At 46.3% G+C, this 22,198-nt stretch overlaps 1 protein-coding gene across 3 annotated transcripts in view; it reads right to left on the minus strand.

The window, feature by feature from the left end:
* The window catches only part of Zfat (zinc finger and AT-hook domain containing), a 179,000-nt gene that overhangs the window by 32,480 nt on the left and 124,322 nt on the right, over positions 1-22,198 (minus strand). For all 3 annotated transcript variants that reach the window (XM_040730394.1, XM_040730393.1, XM_040730395.1), the window contains exon 12: positions 819-957. In XM_040730394.1, coding sequence (XP_040586328.1) covers positions 819-957 — 139 coding nt within the window. The remainder of the gene's footprint in view (positions 1-818; positions 958-22,198) is intronic.

A 22,198-nucleotide genomic window follows, 5' to 3' on the forward strand; every position in this document is an offset into this window, starting at 1 on the left:
GAAATGATGCCCCTAATTGATTATCTAATACCAAGTGGTCAGGCTAGAAACAGATACATGCAAGCAACACCGTGTGTATGCACACCTCTGCAGGTTGTATTCCTGCTTGTTCTTCTATATGCATATGCAATAAAATAGTTACAAGGGGGGGAACCCTTAGAAACCTTAAGCTCTTATATGCAATGCTGTATTACCAAAAGCCCCCAGGAGTTATGATAACGGAGCCAAAGAGTATAACAAAGGACAACAAAAATGTTCTTGTCCATGACACTGAATGAAGTAAATAAGGGCTAAAATTTCTACTCTGCGAACATTAAGTGGAGACAAAGAGTAGATAATGGTACTGACGAACACTGTTACCGGTAACAGAGATTGTGGGTCACATTTCACTGCCACTCTTTTGGATCACCACTGTACAGCTGTAATCGGTTGCAATTCCAACTCTGCTTTCTGGTGAGTAATGAGGATGGTGATGATCTGCCCACAAAGAGGAAGAACTAACGTGATGCCAAGTCCATGGGTTAGAACTGAACTGTTAAAGAGTCTAGCAGACAGTGGCTGGAGAGATGGCTCAGTGGTCAGGAGCACTGGACGCTCTTTTAGAGGACACAGGTTCAAATCTCAGCACCCACATAACAGCTAGCAACTGCTATAATAATTCTAGTGCCTGGGAACCCAACACCCACTTCTGGACTCGGTGAGCAATGTGTGCACATGGTACATAGACATACACCCTTGCAAATAAAGGAGACAAGACCGTTTATAAAGAGTCTGGAGCTGACTGCAGTGCTTCTCAGCCACCTGGGGCCCTCGCCTACCTTGCTGGACGAGCGCTTCCGCAGGAAGCTCCCCGCTGCCCACATTGGCATATTCCTCGTTGGGATGCTTCCTGTTGTAGTGTCTCTTCAGAGATCCAGAGATGTTACATGAATAGTGACAATGGGCGCAGCGGAAAGGCTGGGGGGAGAAGGAACAGCAATGGTGAGCTTCTGCAAACTCCCCCACTGCAATGGTGAGCCTCTGCAAACATACTCCCCACAGCAATAGTGAGCCTCTGCAAACTCCCCACAGCAATAGTGAGCCTCTGCAAACGTACTCCCCACTGCAATAGTGAGCCTCTGCAAACCCCCCAGCTGTGCCTCCAGGTGAGTGGATGACACCAGCACGTCTGCAGATGAGCGGGCCCATTAGACCCTGCCACCAGGGAAATGGCTTGTCCCAGCTAGTGCTGTGATAAAATACCATGACCAAAAGCATCTCAAGGAGGAGAGGACTCACTGACGCTCACATGCCATGTCACAGTCTACCATGAAGGGCGGTCAGGGCAGGAACTGACGCGGAGGCCATCGAGGGTGCTACCTACTGGTCTGCTCCTGTGGCTCGCTCAGTTTGCCTTCCCATACTATCCAGTACCATCATCCGGGGTGACACTGCCTCCCGTGGAACAAGTCCACCTGCATCAATCATTCATCGGTAAAATGCTCCATGGGCTTGCCCACAGGCCAGTCTAGTAGGGGCATTTCCTAAAGGGAGGGTCCCTATTCCCACATGGCTCTAGCTTCTGTCAAGCTGACATAAAAACCTAATCGTCACTTCCTGCTTCCACGCTACTCCTAGTGGCCAGGGCAAGGTAGGACCCCGGGGACTCCAGTAAACAAGCCTGCTGCCCTTATTTCATGACTTCTCTTCTTGTCTACCCCTGTCACTGAAGAAGATAAATAAAATAGCAATACGCTAATCAATCCCTATTTTAAGATGTCATTAAAAGCAGTTCCTGTTACAATCAAATCCTTGATACTCTTGCTCCCTCATCTAAAAAACTTCCTCCGTGACATTTCCTTGTCATCATCGGTAACAACGCACGGTGCCAGGCTGTGGGAAGGTGTGGCCGGCAAAAGTCACCACAGCCTGACCTAGGCCAGAGGAGGCACTTGCAGAATGAAGTCACAAATGGGCCTCTTGCATACTGCTTTAGGAACTCAATGAGAAGAGGAGAAGGAACACCCCTCGGGTGCCTTGGAAGATCTTGGCATCAGCCTCGAAACAGCTACATAACTGGATCGCTGCCATGCGCCAAGCTCTTTCTCACACCCAAGTGTCCTCTGGTGTCACGGTGATGTGCAGCTCAGACAAAGAATGGCAGGAATTCTGTTTGGCATTTGAGGCCATCTATCGATGGCTGGGCAGTAAAGAGAACTCGTGGGCCAGCAAGATGGGCTCGGTACTCTGGATGGTGCAGGGAGGCACACGCACGAGGCATGTTTAATCTCACGGGTGGGACTCGCTTGCAGTGGCAAGACATCTCTGAGGCATTTCTTCATCAGCAAACCTGAGGACAGCAGCCACCTTCTCAGGCTGGGCTCTGGATGAAAGGGTGGACCGCAAACCAACAGCCGAGACGCTGTGCTGAGAGCTGCCTAAGGTTTCCATCAGCAATTTTACAGCAGCTCTCTGTATTTGTAGAAGCCCACACATCACTGTGTCTATTACGACCACCTTGACTCCGTGCCTGACAAACTCATCCATCTTTTCACCATTATTATGCAGAGGCGCTAAGGTAGTAATGGCAGTGATTGAAGGTGGAGCACACTAACTGGGGGAGGGAGGGGGCATGCCAGCCCTGACCTGAAGCTCCCGCAGCCTCTAGCAATGGTTTCTTCTCCTCTGGTATACATACGTGCCCAAGTCTTCCCACAGGGAGGCAGAGAGGCAGGCAGGCAGCAGGATGGATGGGTGGATGGATGGATGGATGGATGGATGGATGGATGGATGGATGGACGGACGGACGGACACAAAGAAGGCCCTTTGCTAAGTCTTCCTTCTCCTTACTGCATTCTCAACCACTCCTTCAAAACAGTTTCTGCCCATGCCTTCCACTCCTCCCTTCCCACTTAGGGCTCTACAGTCCCCTGGGGAAACAGTTTCCAAAGGTTTGGCTAACACTGTCTTGTACGTATCTATCAGATGGTATCGCCTCCCAGCAGAAAAGGACACTGCAGCAGTGCCAGGGCCAGCTTCTACTGGTGAGCTCTGCCCTAACTGACAAGGTCCGTTTTTCAGCCCCGACATTCGGGGCTGACTCTCTCTAAGGCACTGGCTGCCTTGAGACCCATTCTGTAGGTCTGCTCTGGTTTCCATGATTATTTTTACACCATTGGATGTGAACATTCAGTGTAACACCTCCTCTAGCTGCTTCTAGTTTTCTCCACAGGGGTAGGCTGCAAGCATAACTCAAAGCAACTTCAGATTCGTATCTTTCTCCATAATCTGCTGATGATTCAGACAGAAAAGCTAGCACTCATCCCAGTCACTTTTACCACTCAAACTCCTCTCTTACCTAGCCGCTAGAGCCTGCCCTGCCCCTCTAGTGGAGAGAGGATGCCATTCCAACTGTATTGGTTTGGGCACTGGAGACTGACACCTAGGGTGGTGCACTGTTAGGTAAGCACTGTCACTGAACAACACCTCCAGCCCAAATCCTCTTAAGAGAAACATCATACCCCAGGAAGGTCATTCTCCAAAAGAGAGACAAAGAAGCTCAAAAAGTCCCCAGGGAACACCTACATCAAAAGCGTCCTAGGACACAAGTTATTTAGTGCTATCCCATGCAGGGCTGCATTTTTGCAGTCAGTACTTTGCAGAACCATTGTGGTTTGGACTACAGGGGCCTGAAACAAAGACAAAACTTATAGGGGTTTCTCATCTATCAACCGCTCAGGGGGGAAAAGGACTACAATTCCAATAAAGGACTATTACAAAGTTAAAAGCCATGCCATGTTCTAGTGATTTCCTCTCTAAATTGGCAAACATTATGATTTATTATTTTTGGAACACTTAGCATTTACACAGACATCAGAAAAAGAAACTAAGAATGCTATACGGGCCACAAGGGGTGGTCAGCAAGTAACAGCCGAGAAAGAGAGGGACAATCAGAGTAAGAAATGGTCCCACAAACCAAATTCAGACTGTGGAGCCACGTGCATCCTTCACGTGGCAAGGCAGATAAATCGCCACATGAGAATTTCAATGCCCTGTAGTTCCCATGCAGGCTCTTCAGAAGAATTTCCGATGAGAAGAAAAGCAGCAAACAGGTATGCCCTGAGGGAAGAGAAGTCCACGTGGGGCCAAATGAGGGCTCAGTCTCCCAGTTACAGATGCTTAACATGTCAGTTCTTGACCGTGGAAGGCTTGGGAGAAGACTCTGCCACACCATCCCATGTGTACCAAGACTATCGGGTGAGTGAGCTGCAGTGAGCTCAGCACTGGGCTGAGCAGATGTCTCTCGGGTGAGATGTTCTGGGGCCAGAAAGGCAATGATTCCCTTCCCTGGGTTGGACTCCGGTCCTTTCCATCATCCACTGAAATCCCCTGCTCGGGTCCTTGGTCCTAAACTGCATTCACTGATCCACGCCTGGACCTTTCTGGAGAATCAAGTTCTAAGCTGAGAAGCCTTGGTAGTGTCAATCTGAGAACTTTCCAGGGGCCATGGCAGACGAGAAGGCAGGCAAATCATAGCTAAGCCCATCTGGCTGTGCTACTGCTACTTTGGCTCTTCAAATTCATATCTGAAGCATCAGTTTGCTGACCTTCTCCGGTGAGTGAGACAGCTGTCTGACCTGGAGATCCCATGATGGCTGGAGGCAGGCTTGTGAGCCCCTGAATATATATGAGTTTCTAAAGATCAAACGCTACCTAGGCAAACTAAATCATAAAACTTGGTTTGCGTACACCAGATACTTGCAAATAGCAAATGGCACCAGACCTCAAAAGGGAAGTTGTTCATTTATTCTGAGCCTTCAGAACAGAACCCAGCCAGAACTAGGGAGACATAACTCGTGGCATCCATACAACTCATTTGGAAGAAAGTCTAAAGTTCTTACTGTTGTCCAAAAGAAAGGGAAATCAGAAAAGAAAAAAGAGAGAGAGCTGTCAGTCACAGCTTCTGTTCAGATGTACGGCAGTCTCACAATTTTATAAGGGTGCAGTTATTGTTCCCATTTTACTGATAAGGGGCACAGAGTAGTTTAGGAACTTGCCCAAAGCCTCACAGTCTCCTGGTCTGCATGGTTTTGGAGCCCTAGGCAGAGCTAATCACAGGAAAGTGATTGAGCTTTTCACTGGCCATGTGGGCATCTATCTTCCTCACAATTCTTCTAAGAGATAAAGGCTGGCCTTCTAAGATATGAGCCAGCCCAGAGTTAACCATCAACTAACAGCCATGGTAGACTTGAGAGACCAAGGCCACTGCTGGCTTTCACTATGGTGTGCAAGCGTGAGCATGGGCTCACGTCTGAATGCACACACACTCACACACCGACCGTTAATGTGTGCTCTGAGGAAACGGTAATATAAGGTGAGCCAACTTTAGGTGTCAGGCAACACAGTGACAGCCCATATGGTCAGTCAAGAATATCAGTGTCTTTTCTTGGTGTCTGTGTAAATGCTAGCATTCCAAAAATAGTAACTTCATCGTATTTGCTTACTTAGGGAAGACATCACTAGACTCTGGCGTGGTTTGTAACGCTGTCACACTCCTGTGTTTGTTCAAATGACTGCTCTGGAGACTAGATAGAGGGAAGACACAGGAGCGAGGCAGGAAACAATCACCCTTTGCTTACGGGGTATAGGCAAGAGACACTGAGGGCCAGCGTGAGTCAGGGGAACAAACACACATGCAAGAAAGTGAGCAGTTGGAGAGGAGGAGAAGTCACATGACAATGTGCAGGAAGAAAGAGGTTAAAAGCCTTGAGTAAAGGGGTCATCCAAGTGTCTAGTTCATGTCCCAGGAGAGAAAAAACATGACACCAGGGGTAAAAGTAGGAAATCTAGACCCACGGACCAGGCACTTGCAAGATGCTCTATGGCTGAATGTGGCTGTGGCAAGAGTTTGGTTTTATACTAGTGGTCCAAAATTATGGACAGAAGGAGGGCTCAGGCAGAAGAATCGGAATGAATCTTTTGGAGCTGTGGGGTCCAAGGCTGCTATCCGCAGGGTGGGAGAGAGAGTAGGGTTAAGTACCCTGAGAAGCTCCGTTAGAAAAGGCCTTACGCATGTCCACGGGCCAGACACAGAGAGGTCAGCTCTGACGCGCTCACTGAAGACTTTCACTAGCATGATGAAAACGAAAGCTGAGCCCATCAAGCTGGGGCATGACATGGGGCAGGAGTGAGTTCTCGGTCATGGCCAGTTCTGAGAAGACACCTGTTCACGACACACAGTGCAGGCAGAAAGGACCCGGGCAACAGAACTAGTAAAGTGGAGGCTCCCTAAGTTCGTGGATTTTTATCAGGAAACAGTCTAATCAGTGCAGACAAGTGCTGCACTCCAGTTGTGAGTGTGTCCCCGGAGGCTCAGAGACCAAAATGTGAGCCTTTCCCCTGGAGACGAACCCTTCTACGCAGAGGATGGCAGAATCGATGACTCTAGTGTGGGAAATCTGGGGATGTGAAACACAGTTTTATAGCCTAAGTCTGACATCCTGGATGAGACAGACCTAGGAAATTAAAACAGAAGGTAAACCGCTTACTTGACTGACATCCTGGTAAATGCAGGGAAAGGCAATGTTGCAGAGCAGCCTGCACCAAGTGGACTATTTGGTGCAAGACGCATTGTTAGAAGCAGCATTATTAGACCACAAACGCCTTCATGCAATGGTACAAGATTACCATTGTTACACCAAGCAAGAGTAGATGATGAAGTAAAACCATGAATGAACCAGAAACCAAGAGGTGGGCTCAGATGCTGGATTCAGTTGGGTTCTGGGAGAGTTCATGCTCCCATTCATGAGTGTGTGCATATTAACATGTATGTGGGTGCATTTGGTGTATGGGTGGAGGTCAGAGGTCAAACTCAGGTGTAGTTCCTCAGGAGCCACCATCTTGTTTTGTTTCTCATTGGCCCGGAGGTCACCAATTGGACTGGGCCAGGAAGTTCTAGGAATCCACACATTTCCACCTCCCCAGTGCTGGGATTACAGACTCAGACCTCCACGTCCCACCAGGCCTTACCGTCTTCCCCATCATGTTTAATTCCCCATTAAATGAGAGAATAAGCCTTGGCTCACCTGCCAGGGTTACAAGGAGGTCACAAAAACAGAACAGGTCTGTAATTTGAGACATTTGTGCTTAATCGGTTACCCATCATCAGCCCTTTATATCCACAAATTCCATTACTGGGGATTCAACCAAGGATCCAAAGTTCTTTTAAACTCTCAAAATTCTTTTTAGTTCTCAAACTGTGTCTGTTCTGAACATGTGCAGATCTCTAAAACAGCTATTTACATTGTAATATTGCTTCAGGTGTGGAGAGTTAATCTGCAGACAAAGTATTTGCGGTGTGCCTGGGTCGTGTGAATATCCTGAGCCGTCTTTACAGAAGGGACTTCAGCACATGCAGATGCTGGAGTCTGTGGGGAATCATGGAAACAAGCCCCTCAGATGCTGAGGCAGAGCTATGCCTACATCTGCTAACTTGGTCATCTGAGACTTGGAAAACCTTCTGCCAACTCTCCTTTCTTCTCCACCCTAGAGAAGACCTCCTCTTCCTATAGCAGAGGCCTGCCTGCAACCTGTGTCAGGCAGAGGGAGGCCCGACCCCTCACCAAGGGCCACGATCATCCCACCACCGACAAAGGCTTCTTGGCATCCGTCCAATATGGCAACAACCACACCACACTGTCTCTGCACACACTGTAACTCGTGCCTGAGACACACTCCTGTAAACAGAACTGAAAGGAAACTGGGCGTTGCTGTGTTCCTGGTGCTGGGGATTGAACTGAGGTACACCACAAGACACTTCCGTAGTGAGTTGGCCGTGACCGGCAGTCAGAGAGCAGCTGACACACTTCCGATGGTGGGATATTCAGGACTCAGGAGTTGTTTTCAAAGGTCACAGCATCTTCACAGTCTATTGAACCATCAGGTAAGTCCAGCTTTGTCACGTAGACACTCAGTTAAACATCCATTCATCTTTTGTCTACGACCATACTTAAGGTTGATGAAAATACGCCTAGCATTAAATGATGCCAGAGGAGAGAGGGCCTTACAGACTCCAGGTTATGTTCAAGCGTCGTGTGCCGGCCACGAGAATCCACTCTGCCAGGACCTCTCCATGGTGCCCGGAGAGGAATCTGAGCTCAGACTGACATACAGCAGCCACTAGGCAGTCTCCATCCACCCCACAGCCAGCAGAGGCAAGAGAATGGCTACGAAGAAAGAAGAGAACGGGGAGATGGAAAGGGAAAAATGGAGAAATTATTCCAGTGGTTTTGCTTGTTTGCTTGTGGAAGAATGGTAATCTATCAGCTCAGGGCCAGATCCACTGTAAAATAAACAACCAACTGAGGTAACATACTCTTTCTAATAAAATGGTTGTATGTGTGCATAAATAGGCTATTACTTTCCATGTATTATGTTAGGAACCATGGGTGAGATTATAGCAGGTCTAGACTTGTCAGGTCATCGCCACACCCAGAGGGCTTTTTCTCCCATACCAGGCTGGCTTTCTCCTTGGTATATCAGCTACGCTGTCCCACTGAGTCCAGACTTGGACTTATAAGATGCCTGGCCCTTGTGGTGACCTCAGGATGTAATCCCTACAGCAACGTGCTCCTTGCACAAGCCTGAGGACCTGCACTGACAAAGCTTCCATCCACATCATAAGGACCACTCCTGTGCAGGATAGAGATACTTTGCACACACTCGCTTGGCCTCACAACAATCTAGTAAGTTGGTTTTTCTTTTTTCCTTTTTTGTCATTTACACAGTCAACTAAAATTTAAAGTCCCACAGGAGGAAACATCTGCAAGAGCAAATGCTGACATAGATACAGGTTGAGCAGACTCCAAAACCTTTGACCAAATTCAAGCACAACAACAAATTCAACTAAGCTCGGCCAAGGAAATCAGAGCACACATTGCCCTCAGGGTCAAAACTACCTACAGGCAAGGAAAAAGAACTGTGCTAGATTAGTGTAAGAGCTTAAAAGACACTGAGAACAACAGAATATTTGAAGCAAGGCATGATGCTGTATAGCTTTCACACCAGCAATCAAGAAGCTGAGGCAGGAGGATGATGAGTTTGAGACAAACCTGGGCTACACAGCAAGTCTCTAAAACAAAGCAACAACAACAACACACACACACACACACACACACACACACACACACACACACACAATCTGTGTAAAGCCTAAGAAAATCCTCTTAAACCAATGTGGGCACAAGTCTAAGATGCACCATTTCAGACCTTTTTTACGCCTGTCTTTTCTCATCTATCAAATGGAGATAACGTCAGATCCTGTAAGTCTGGAGTAAGATACTATAAATACAGCAATATGACACATGATAAGTATTTCCTGTGTTAGCTGTCACCACTACCGTTAATTTCAAAGTCAACATGTTATGGGAGAAAATGACAGGAAAGAAATAGGAAATTAACAGCAGCAACAAGAAAAGAGTTTCTGCGGTGACACGGATAGAGCAGAGCCTCGTTTCTGTTACACCAGGAAGACCTGAAGTGTCAAGAAGACAGCCATATTTTCACCTGTACTAGCAAGAATGCACAGCAGTATCCATGACACCCTACTGACTTCTTCACCTGTGTGCACACAATCAGAAATGTCAAGCCCAAGGCTACCAGGGAGGAAGCCCCGCAGAAACAGGGATGGGACCAAAGACAGCGTGGGGAGAGTGCAGAAGGGGAAGAAGCTGGGATGCCACGGACATACCCATCAAGGATCCCAAACTCTCTGCTAAAGGCCCAACAGGGCCTTCCCAAGGTGGAACCCACAGACACTGAGCAAGCACTGATGGTAAAAACAGCCGGTGGCAGCACCTTCTGTGTCCTCACGCCTCGTTGGTACGATGGATTGGCTCAAAGGTTCCCACCATCTCCTATGAACCATGGAACCTGAGCATTTTCCCCACCCTCTGCCGTGTCAATTCTCCCCCCTGAAAAATACTGCCAGGACCCCGAGGCTGGATGGCCCAGAGACCTAAGATAGAACCAAACACACTTGGAGAAAAAAAAAACGTTAACATGATGATACCTATCAATATTCTGCTATACACATGGACAGGCACTTACCCCAATTGTCATCAGAGAGGCATCATTCAGCAACTAATGGAAACAGATGCAGACCCAAAGTCAAATAGTAGGCCAAGCTCAGAAATCCTACTGAAGAGACAGAGGAAAGAACGTACCAGCCAGGGGGGTCAAGGATATCACAAGAAAACTCCCAGAATCAACTAACCTGGGCTCATAGGAGCTCAAGAGTCTGAGCAGACAACCAGGGAGCAATCACAGGATCAGCCTAGGCCCTGTGCATATGTGACAGTTGTGCAGCTTGGTCTACTTTCAGGACTCCTGAAGTGGGAACAGGGGCTGTCTCCGACTCTTTTTGCTGGCTTTTGGGACCCTATTCCTCATACTGGGTCACCTTGTGCAGTCTTAATACAAGGGAGGTGCTTAGTCTCACTGCAACTTGACACACCATGTTTTGTTGATGTTCTTGGGAGGCCTACACTTTCGGAACAGAAGTGGGGGAGGAATGGATTAGGGGTGGGTAGAGAGGGGAAACTGTGGTCAGGATATCAAATAAATACATTTAATAATTAATTAAACAATGATTAAAACATACTGTCAGAACACAGTTATTGCAAGGGGGCCAGGGAGGTCGTCTGCCTGACAGTGATGCTAAGTGCTTAGGTGCCCCCTCCATCACCACTGACAGGCTGAGATGACAGCGTTCAAATCCATGACTCTGTGCTCCTGTTCCACCCCCAGTTTTGAAAGCAAGTGATTATCACAGAAACTAGGATGTCCTCCCCAGACTCCAGAAGTCCTAGACACACTTCTCTTTCAGAGTCTTGCTCTGAGAGCTCAGAGATCGTCCCCTTATATCTTCCAACTGCCTCACCAAGATGACTCCATTCCGAGACTTTCACTATCTTACACTCTGCTTTCGTCTGGCTCTCCCCACAAGAGCATGCACTCTAAGGAGTCGAGGTTCTGGTGGCTGTTTTCCAGTGTACCGACCTGACAGCACCTAGGACAGCGTCCAAGGAAAGCAGGGGTGGCGCTGACTGTCCCCCCAGTGTACTTCTGCACTCTGACCTGGGGCCGGACTCCAAACCTCAGGCTCCGCCCCCTGGGCAGCTGATGCACAGATCTATCAAGGCTACTGCAAATAAGTGTGACTTCAGCCACAATCCCTCCTGCGGCTGTATCAGCTGGGTGACACTGGCAGCCTTCCCACTGCACTGAGCTTTTCATGTTACAGATGGGTTTCAGATCACAACCCCACTGTGGTATCGTTTTGATAATGGTATTCCTAACACCTGGAGTGCTGGTGGCACAGCCTGCCCTTTCTTTCCCTCTCCCTTCCCTTCCCTTCCCTTCCCTTCCCTTCCCTTCCCTTCCCTTCCCTTCCCTTCCCTTCCCTTCCCTTCCCTTCCCATTCCCACCTTGGTGACCTGACTCTGAACAGCCCCCGCCTAGCCCGCCTGCTAACCACTAGTGTGCTCCCACCAACTCCACATTGCAGATCAGGCAGGATTAACTCTGCTGCAAAAAGCGAAGGTCAATATTAGCTACGTTTTCCTCTATTTCCAAAGAATGTACCAGAATGGATCAAACATGTGCCTTCTCAAGGGACTCTCCCTTGAAAATACAACGAAGAAGAAAACAACACATTTACAGATATATAACTCCCTTGTTTGCTGAAAAGCAGGCCCTTGTCACCGGCTACACTCCCTCTCTGGGCCTTGGCTCACTAATGCTATGGGCAAGGCAATCGCAGAGCACCTCACCTCCAAAGCACTGCTATATGCTTCATCCGATTTTAACCTTGCAGTTCTCACCATTGTGAGAAGGACAAACTCAGGGCTCAAGGCTACATGTAAAATGAGAATGAACCCAGCAATGCCCCATTAACAGAAGGTGTGTGGGATCCTGACCCTTTGTAAGCTCCACCTAGAAGCAGGCCAGGATGACTCTCACCCTACAGACCTGTGGACTAGGGTTAGGAAGGTAGCTTATATGGCAGAATGCTTGCCTATCATGCATGGAAGCCTGGGTTCCATACGTAGTACCACATAAACTGGGTGTGATGCCCAGCTACCTACATGTCCAGTATTTGGATGGTAGATGCAGGGGGATTATGAGTTCAAGGTCATCCTCATCTACATTACAAGTTTGAGGTCAGCCAGGCCTAGGGGAGACCCTGTGCAAACAATGATGATGATGATGATGATGATGATGATGATGATGATACAAGATGTGCAGACAGTGTGCTTAGCATTCCCTACAAAGAGCTGCCTGAATGTTGAAAGGAGAACAAAAGGTAAGCCCAATGCCTCACAGAACTTACATCTCGGCATCAAAAGAAGCAACCATGGTTACTGACCAGACATCATTAAACTTACAAAACACGAAGCATGAGGGTTGAGACCTGAAGGTCCTGTGGAATGGAACAGAGCAAGAGTGAAGAGCAGGTGTAAGCTGAGCATGGGGGTGGGGACGAGGTGACATGGCAGCACCGTGTCTACCTGGGGCAGTGGCGGCCGGGGCTCGGGGGCAGTGGCGGCCGGGGCTCGGGGGCAGGTAGCTGGTTGGTATTTGCAGCCATGGGAGGATCCACGTGTTCCCTGTGAGTACTGCCGAGGGTGAGGGTTGGCTTTGCCGATCACACACTGGTGTGTGTACAGCTTTGACAGCTCCCAGAGTCCAGAGACGACAGACAAGAAGAGAGCAACAAGGGGTCAGAAGCAGACAGACCTTGGAAAGGTCTGCACTTTACAAAGAGAAGCAAGAGGAAGGACGGATACACGTATGAATGAAAACGCCATCCATTCCTTGCAATACAGGCACATTTTGCGTGGTAGAAGTTTTGTTGCTGTTGTTTTGTTTTTCTGTCCCAGCCATTCTGAAAGTTGGGAGTCTGGAAGACAAGTTTACCAACTCAAGGGGTGAAAAGTTTCTCTAATTCTAACACCCAAAGGTGGGACTCAGCTCTGCCTAGGATCAACCATAGCAGGAACAAAACCAATCCCAGGGTAAAGATCCAAAGAGCAAGAGACAGATCTTCATATCAGTTAATAAGCATGGAGCTAGCTCAGTTTTCAAATAAGGCTGGAGACAAATTAAACAATTTAAAAGAATAAATATTTTAAAGCACGGGTACCACAAGTTCAAAGCCAGCTTACCTTGAGGCAATTAACTCATCATGATAAGTAACAGTAAATCAATCCATTCTAATTGCATTTGCTGCAAGAGCTTAGGAGAATCTTTAGTGTTGGCTGGTTATCGATTTTAACCTGTTATTATTTTTCTTTTGGTAATCACTTGTGATATGAAAAATGCAGTATTTCCAGAGAATACACTGCACACTCATAGATGGACAGGACTTTAATTGAACATAAAACTATCCAGTTTCCATTTTTTTCACAGATGCTTTTAAAAAATCTAAAGTACAGCAGAACTGAAGATGACACGGATTGCCTTTAGCAGTGGCTCTGTAGCAGAAGCCAGCTACCAAAGGGCACATGAGCCACCCAGGTCCACACCTCCCTTCTTCCTCCCATACTCACGGGAAATAGAGCAATGAGCACAATATCAGAGCCCTCACTGTCCTTCAAATTCAGAACAGAAAAGCAAAATAGAAACTGCCACAAAATCCCCCATTAGTGCCCCTGAGTTCTGTGGTTCCCGCTGTACTTGGTGAATGTTCTGGCTGCTGGCCAGCATTCTGCACCACGGCCTGACTGTGCTTGAGTTTTGATAGCTAGACAGACACCTGTGGGTGTATGTCATCAAGGAAGCAAGTGGGAAAAGAACAAAGGGTAAAAAGTCATTGAGCTCTGAAGGCACAGACTAGCAGATGGAATCATTATGTCACAAAGACATCGATCAAAACCCAAACGCCGCCTCGTGAAACCCGCAGTCCTCCTAACCCGAGCCCCTCCACTCAATTCTGGGCCTTAATCTTCTCAGCTATAAAATGGAGATCATAATATTTGCTTAGTGGGGCAAAGTAAATTATGCATATAAAACACTTTCCAAAGTTGCCTGGCATTGTGAGATCACTCAGAAGTACTAGTAACTGGAATTGCTTACAAATGGTATTGATTACAAATGTTTGTCTTCCATTCCAGCTACTCGAGATTATCTCTTCAATTCCACGCCCTTCCTCACAGCAGTTAGAAGGAAAGTCAGGAATAAATTATTTACACAGCAATCTCCTTGACTGACTTCATCCTAAATCATATCTTTCTCCAATTTTGTGTATCTGTTCTTGTGTGTTCGGTGTGTGCATACACTCTTTACCAACTACACACATACCTCACAGCAGTTTCCTGTGACCACGTTACGAAGGTCTTTGGTACCTATTTCATTATCAGAGTGCAGTAAGAGATTATGATACAGATGAATAGAAACTGCTTTTGCTAAAGGGAGTTGGTTCCTCAACTTGGACCTACAAGGTAACTGTTTATAGACAAAGGATGAAAGCCTGACATATCTGCCTTTGTTTCTGTCTGTCTCCTTCACTTCTAGAGTTACCTTAGAGTCCTACACAAGAGGGACTTCATAGGGCAGACCCTTTTCCAGATAAGGGCAACTTGTCCATTGGGGTGAGGTCCCACCACAGTGGAGCACAATAAATAATGGACCCAGAGAGTGAGGGGTTCAAGCTTCAAGCTAAAGATTAGGGAAGCAAAGCAGCCAAGCCAGTAGATCTTACTTCTACCCAGCTGAAATGGCAATTCTGTCTCTACAAATCCTCAGAGGCAAAAGGCCCTGAATTCTTGTCTCCCATTCTTATATTCCTTTCTCCGCCCAGCCATATTCTCCTGTCTCCACCACCCTAGTGCTGGGATTAAAGGTGTGTTACCCCAGGTGAATGAGATCACCTATGTGTGAGCTGTTTCTTTTAGGACTGGATCAACTTTGTGTAGTCAGTGTGGCTTTGAACTAACAGAGATTCACCTACCTCTATCTCCTGAGTCCTGGGATTAAAGGTGTGTGCCACCACTGCCTAGCTCTATGGCTAAATGGTGTGGCTGCTTTGCTATTTTGATCTCCAGTGGCTTTAATAAACCATAAACAATTTATCACCACACCACAGAGCCAAGTAACTATCTCCTGGGAGGCACCCTGGTCTCTAATCAATGAGGACTTCTTTGACTACCTTATACAGCACACTCAGAATACCCAAAGAAATGGGTTAACGGGTTAATGGGACCACATCTTGACCAGGATTGCTCAATTGTGCAAATCATGTGTGCCCCAATTCTCCTCACACACAAACCTACAATACACACCGGCACACCACTGATGGACTTGTGGAGACTGAAGCCTATTATTTGTCCCTCTTCTGAGTCCTGCTCGAATTCCCTTCGACTTGTGGTTAGCAATCAATAGAGAACCTTCTTGATGCAGGTTACTAAAAATGTGGGTTTTAAGCAATAGGCTAATATACGCTCAGCTGAAATAAGGCTTTAGAAAATGTTGGAATGATTGCTGTGCTGATCTTCTGAGTTCCCACGGCTCCAGGGAAACAACTATTCTTTAATACTTCATACAATGGCTATCGTTTTGGGTGCACATTTGGCCCTGCAGAGGCCTACAAATCTGGCAGACAGAGGCCTGACTAGAAGCCAGTGCACCCAGCACAGGCCTGACAGGGAAGTGCCTGGTACCCAGATCATCTCACATACTTTGCATCAAAAGACCAATAAAAACTGAATTCTTTAGTTGGTCTTACTTTACCTCTGAAAATTCTGGTTGTTGGGTTATGGTATAATATACTCCATGTGGAAGAGTTAGGAAAACTTTGTCAATGACAATGAAATTAGAGATGAAGGTCTCCCGTACCTCTTCGCAGTTTTGTGACAATGCTGTGGCTATGCAAATTTTCAACTGCAATAAAGCAATAGACTCATGGCACCGACTGTCAAGGATTCCACCTCATTTAACACATATCAAATATAAATTTGACAGTGTGTTGTCAAGGCGATGGGTCAATTCGCAATCTCAGCTTTATCTAGGCACTTTCTGGCCACAGAATGGGAAGGACCAATTGCCAAGAAGGTCACACTGTGTCAGAAACAAAGGCAGCTAAATAAAGATGGGTCAGCATTCAGCCACCCTGAACACTTTCCAAAAGGGGCATTATTTCAAAACTGCTGATTTCAGACTTAATTTTTCTTTGCAGACTTGCACAACTCACACTCCACTTTTCTTTTTCACTTAATTCTCCAGAGGCCAGGAGATTTCTTGGTGTCCTTGTGGCTCTGCAGCGGGTGGGGCTAGTGTGCAAGTCTCTCTGGTGCTGAGCCCTTGAGACATGTGTCGGTGCGATGGAAAGCGCTCTTGAGACATGTGTCGGTGCGATGGAAAGCGCTCGTGGGCAGCAGCGATAAGGAGAGAATGGTGGGGAAATGCAGAGCATGGTGAACCTCATCAGGAAGCAGAATGAGGAAAGCATGGGCAGCTAGCGGGTCCAGCATGAAGGGGCGGGGCTGGTGGAAAGGGCATGAAGGTATGTTCACAATAACCCCATATGGAAAACACACCTAATAAAAGGTTCTCTCCACCAAGTGGTATATTAGATTGTATTTGTGTTAGAGGACGCTGTTACGGAAGCTGTCACATCAGCAGAACACGTGGCTATAACTCTAAGAACAGATGAAGCCTCCCTCAGATACCAAGAGTGTTGAGTAATGGAGCCGTGATGGGAGACAAGTGTGCAGAGTCAGGGTGAGTTCACTGTGACAAGGAAGAAGCTGGAGAAAGGATGGAAACAAAAATATGGGGACCACATGGCAAGTCCTCATCACTTGGTTTCTTATTAGTGTTAACGTGTGCAGAGGTAGCCAAGGTCCTGCTTCTATTCCTAAGCAACAGGTAAATGAGGAAGGTTAAGTGATTTGTTCAAGATCACCCAGGCAGTGACAGGCCTGGATTCTAAGACAGTGTAACAGCACATGAGGGCAGCCCTTGCTGCAGGACACGGGGATTTCATCCAACTGGTGCTTCTCCCATGGGTGCTTGTGAGGGGACGTGACTCAAAGTCCTCCCTGTGGGTCCCGCTGTGTAGACAAGATCTTCACTTGGTGGGTGACCTTGCATCTGTCACCTCTGCCTACAGCTGACCTCTGCCTCTATCACCTCCTTTTCCTTGACTTCCAGGTGAAAATCCTGTGTGTCGGGCAAGGGTGACAGAGAGCCACCACGAACATGCAGCGGGCAGTCACTTTATGAAGCCCTGCCAAGCTGACGGCCTCATGCTTAGAGATCGGCAGCTCAGTGATGTCCAGGACTGTTGGTGCTCAAGAGTTTATGGGAAGCCAAGTCCTGACTCTGCTCCCAGAACATCTCAGGACCTACAGTGTCTGGACACAGCCGGCCTACACAGTACAGCAACTGCTTTCTGGGCTGAAGGCCCTGCACCCAGCTGCTGATTTACCAGCTCACCAGGAGGCCTCAGAAAACTCGGCATAAAACGGATGACAGAAAATGAGCACAGAGAAATGTCAGCCAAGGTAAGAAATGCAGGAGGCAAAGTCCAGGGGTGATGGGGAATGGTCTTCTGTGTATATGCTTGTCTTATTGGTTGATGAACAAAGCACTATTGGCCAATAGGGAAGCAAGAAAGGTGGGACTACGAGTCGAGGAGGATTCTGGGAAATGTAGTAAAGAGAAGTCGCCATGTGATCCAGGCAGGACGTGACCTGGCAGACAGTCACAGTATATAAGCAAGAACAAACAGGAAATCGCTGTCTTCTCTCCCTTCTCTGTGGAGATGCTGAGCAGATGCGACATAGACTCCAAAGGAGTAAGAGGCCTGGACCTTTTCTCAGGTAAGGTAAGGCACGTGGAAATACACGGATTATTAGAAAATGGGTGAATAATAAAGAATGAGCAAAGCCAATAAGAAACCTTAGCAATGGCCAACAGCTTAATAACAAATACAGGGTCTGCGTGTTTCCTTGGGGCAGAGAAGGGCAGCAGGACATAGCTGGGCCAAGGAAACAACACGTTACCTAGGGGAAAACCAGGTACAAACATGTAAGAGCATTACTTCATGGAGGACACGGTCATATTCCCTGTAACAAGTAGACTGATGCCAGTCAGAGATGTTCTCAGAGACTCAGGGACCACACACTTCGGGGTGGGCACTAATTACATGGGCACCTTCTTCCTAACATGTATCCAAACTCCAGGAAGTCAGACAGCCCTCCAATACAAACCACACCTCTTGCACAGTGAAGGCAGAATGAGTTCTTCTCAGTCAGGCTGCCAGGAACTCATGAAGTCCAAGTCGTCCCAGAGCGACCAGCAAGGCCATCTCTCACAGCAGCAGATGCATCTGCTTCACAATCTTCTGTACAACGCCCCACATGAAAACCATTTGCTTTTCTGACACCAACTAGTATTTACTCCAGACTCTGTCATTTATTCAAGTATAACATTTGACTCTTTTAAACATTCTGAAGAGTACAGAGAGAAGCAAGACAATGCAACCTCAAAGTGGAAGGGGGGGGGATGTAGAGATACAGATGTCATTAGGACAAAATGTGAAAACAACTGTAAAAGCTCTGTGAAAAGAGAGACAGCTTGAAGGGACAGATGAAAAAATTAAGCAGAAAAATAGAACCAATCTGAAAGGACCAAATGAAAATGCTAGAAATGTTAAAATGTCAAGCTCTTTTTGCTTAATGATCTTACTAAGGGCAAAGATGACATTAAGAGGAGAAGAGATGATGAGCTCGGAGAAGGCCAAGAGAAATAAGGGAAATATAAAGATACAGAGAAGACAGAGAGAGGGGAAGGAAGGGTAGGGTCATCTGAGTAATGGGATGCAGCTTGTGAAGACATGGGCATCACTGCCCTAAGAAGAAGATGGGGAGGCAATGAGCCAAGTGACTACTAAGGGGATAACAGCTGAGATCTGTCCTACTAATGGCAGACACCACCCACAGACCTGAGGATTCAGTCAACCACAAGGCAGGTACACACAGACCCTACCTCAACTCAGCAGTGGTAATCTGAGGCAAACAAACTAGGGCACAAAGGTCACAAGTCAGCCTGAAGAAAAAGACCCAGGATAGACATGCTCAAACCAGTGAAGGACGGAGAGCAAAGGAGAGGAGAGACAGTCTCAGGCTAAGTCCAGCCTGGACATGGATCGGGCTGGCCTTCACGTCACGGTGCTCCTCCTGCCTCTGCCTTCAAGACACTCTGGACAAATGAAGGCACTTTCAAATGGGAATAAACACAGACATTTTCAAAGAAAACAGAAGAGCCAGTTCTGTCTAGCACATGAGATTCATCTACATCCTCGGAGAAATTCTCTAAGTCAGGAAAACAGTATATCTGACAGGAGGCCAGGAGCAAGGAAAGGAGGGTAAGTCTATCAGTATATTTTACATTCACACTTAGTACATTTTACTTTCAAATTAGTTTTTAAGTTTAAATCTTTAAAAACTGTATTTTCAAATATGTGTTTGGAATTTCACTAAAATAGTGCTGTTACAACAAAAGCACCACCTTGTTTAAGAGTTAACAACTTAAGGAAAAAATGTAAACGATAACAGAAGTGTCATTATAGATACATAGTATTTTGTGGATTTTATTATGTTCACAAGAGTATATTATTTGAAACCATATATGGTCTTATTTTTTAAAAAAATAACATCCCCAGAAAACACACGCGCGCACACACACACACACACACACACACACACACACACACACACACACACACACACACACACACACACACCCAAGGTCATCAAAACTAAGGAAGTCTGAGAAACTGTCAAACCTCAACAAAGCTACAAATATAGGGTATTTAGCATAATGTTGTATACTACTGAGATCCTGAAGCGGGAAATAAAAACGAAAGAAATGCAAAATGAGATTCAGTTAATAATGTGTCAGTGCCGAAATGTCAGTAGTAACAGACAAATCCTATCCACGTTGGCAGTTAACAAGCAGAGACGCTGAGTATGGGACACCCAGAAACTTTCTGCATTACTTCCATAACTTTTCTGTATGTCTATAATTGTTGTAAATTTTAAAAGAAAATCAATAAAAAGAAATACTTGATTCACTCTCTCGCTCCCCCAAAAGAGAAGAATTAATATGGCAGATAGAAATAAACATCAAGATGCTGAACTTAATATTCAAGCACATAGACAGCTGCACTAAATAAAAATAACGGGGCACTCTAATTAAAACATAGAGACTGCCCAACTGGTTACACACAGGCTCACATGGCTGGCTTGCATGCATGTAGATGCACACAGAAACAAATAAAGTGTAGGAGGTCTATAGGAATTCGTTCCAAATGGAATCTGGCTTTTCCTCACAAAGCCTCAAACCCATTGTGGTGGCTTTGGAGAGCTTCAAGTTTCTGCTTCAGAACCATGTGGACAAGTGTCTCGGTCAACATCAATGGCTGGGCTCTGGCTCACTGAGAGCACCCCTAGTGCTAGATAATTCACTCTCTACACATTTCCAACATCCAATAATGACTATAACGTTGACTACAGAGAAGCCAAATTGGTACGGAAAGTGATGATAAGCCTTGAAGAAAGCTCCTGGTACCCTTTATGGAGAGAGAAAGCTGGTGCCCTTCCCAGCCTTCCAGTAACGATGGCCAGAGTAGACAGCTATGCAGTCATTCTGTCCTGTTTCTGTACAGAGGCCTCTAAAGTAATTACATCATTGCTGAAAGTTTTCAAAGAGGGAAACAGTGTCTCAAAGAAGCAAAGGAGCCCCACAAAGGTCCACTAGTTGGCAAACAGTGGCACCAATTAGGTATGGCCTTCACCTGCTAGTGTCGGTGAACAATTCACACAACAGAGAAAAGAGCAGCGGTGTCTGGAAAAGAATGCAAAGAAAAACAACTATGAGAATATTAGAGTAAGTGCTTTGTAAACAGAATTCCATCCAAGCAGAAAGAATATGGGCACGATCAAGCTGCTCCACACTCCTCGCTTTGGTTCTTTTGAGAAAATGGAGTCATTTTCTAGAGATACGGGAGGAAACTTAGACCTGGTACCATGTACCAGATCCACTGATCATCATAAAATTATACTGCTTTTAATGTCCCCAACACTAGGAGGCTGATATTACCATCAGCATTTTACAGGTAGTAAGATTTACATAAAGAAGTTAAATGACACAACTTACAAACGGCATAGCTAGGAACTAGCTCAACCTTTACCTGATTCTAAATTCTGCAGTTTCTAGGACAGCTCATTGTTCTGGGGTTTTCAAATGCCAAAGGCAGTTCACCACCACTCATATTCATATAGGACAGCACCAAAGACTAGAAACATACTCATACTCTGCTTTGACTTTAGCTTCTAAGACTTCTTTTTTTCTTCTTACAGTGTTATGGTTTTTATTTACATGTATCGGTTCATGTGTTTCAAAACTCAGGCACAGGTTGGGAAAACGGCTCAATGGCAAAGACCTCCCCAGGCAGATGTGAGGTCAGGAGCTCACATCTGCAGAACCCATGTAAAAGCCAGGTGAGCATGGCCGATGATCTGTAATCTAAGTACACAGGAGGCAGAGACAAGGGATTCCTAGAGCAAGCTAGCCAAAATGGCAAACTCTGGGTTCTGCAAGAGATCCTGCTTCAATATATAAGGTAGGGAGTATTTGAAGAAGACACTCAATGTCAAATTCTGTTCTCTACTGATGTCCTGTATGCATGCATATCACACACACACACACACACACACACACACACACACACACACACACACACATACACACACACACACACACACACAATCTGCACATATATGCCCCACACATGCAAACATACATATGTGTGTGCTCACCATACATGTCTTCCCATGTACTTTTGGTATTCTTACCCACCCCAATAGATGATGTGTCTGTTTATTTTGCATGTATTTTTATAGAAACTTAAAAGTAAACATAAGAAATATAGTTTTATCATTTTTTAATCTTCCTTTTGCAGTTTCTTATACAGATTAAATATCTTTCTATAGAAATGAGAAGACAGATATTTTGGACTCTTTTGAAGCTACCGATTATTCTGTTGTTTGCTGATTTTTTACTTAACCCTTACCATATACATGAATATATTACCTATTTCTGTTAAATAGTCCCACAGTTCTATTCCATGTATCTCCAAGGATCTATGAAGTAG

This window comes from Mesocricetus auratus, unplaced genomic scaffold (assembly GCF_017639785.1).
Source record: "Mesocricetus auratus isolate SY011 unplaced genomic scaffold, BCM_Maur_2.0 Super-Scaffold_100023, whole genome shotgun sequence".
Lineage (NCBI taxonomy): Eukaryota > Metazoa > Chordata > Mammalia > Rodentia > Cricetidae > Mesocricetus > Mesocricetus auratus.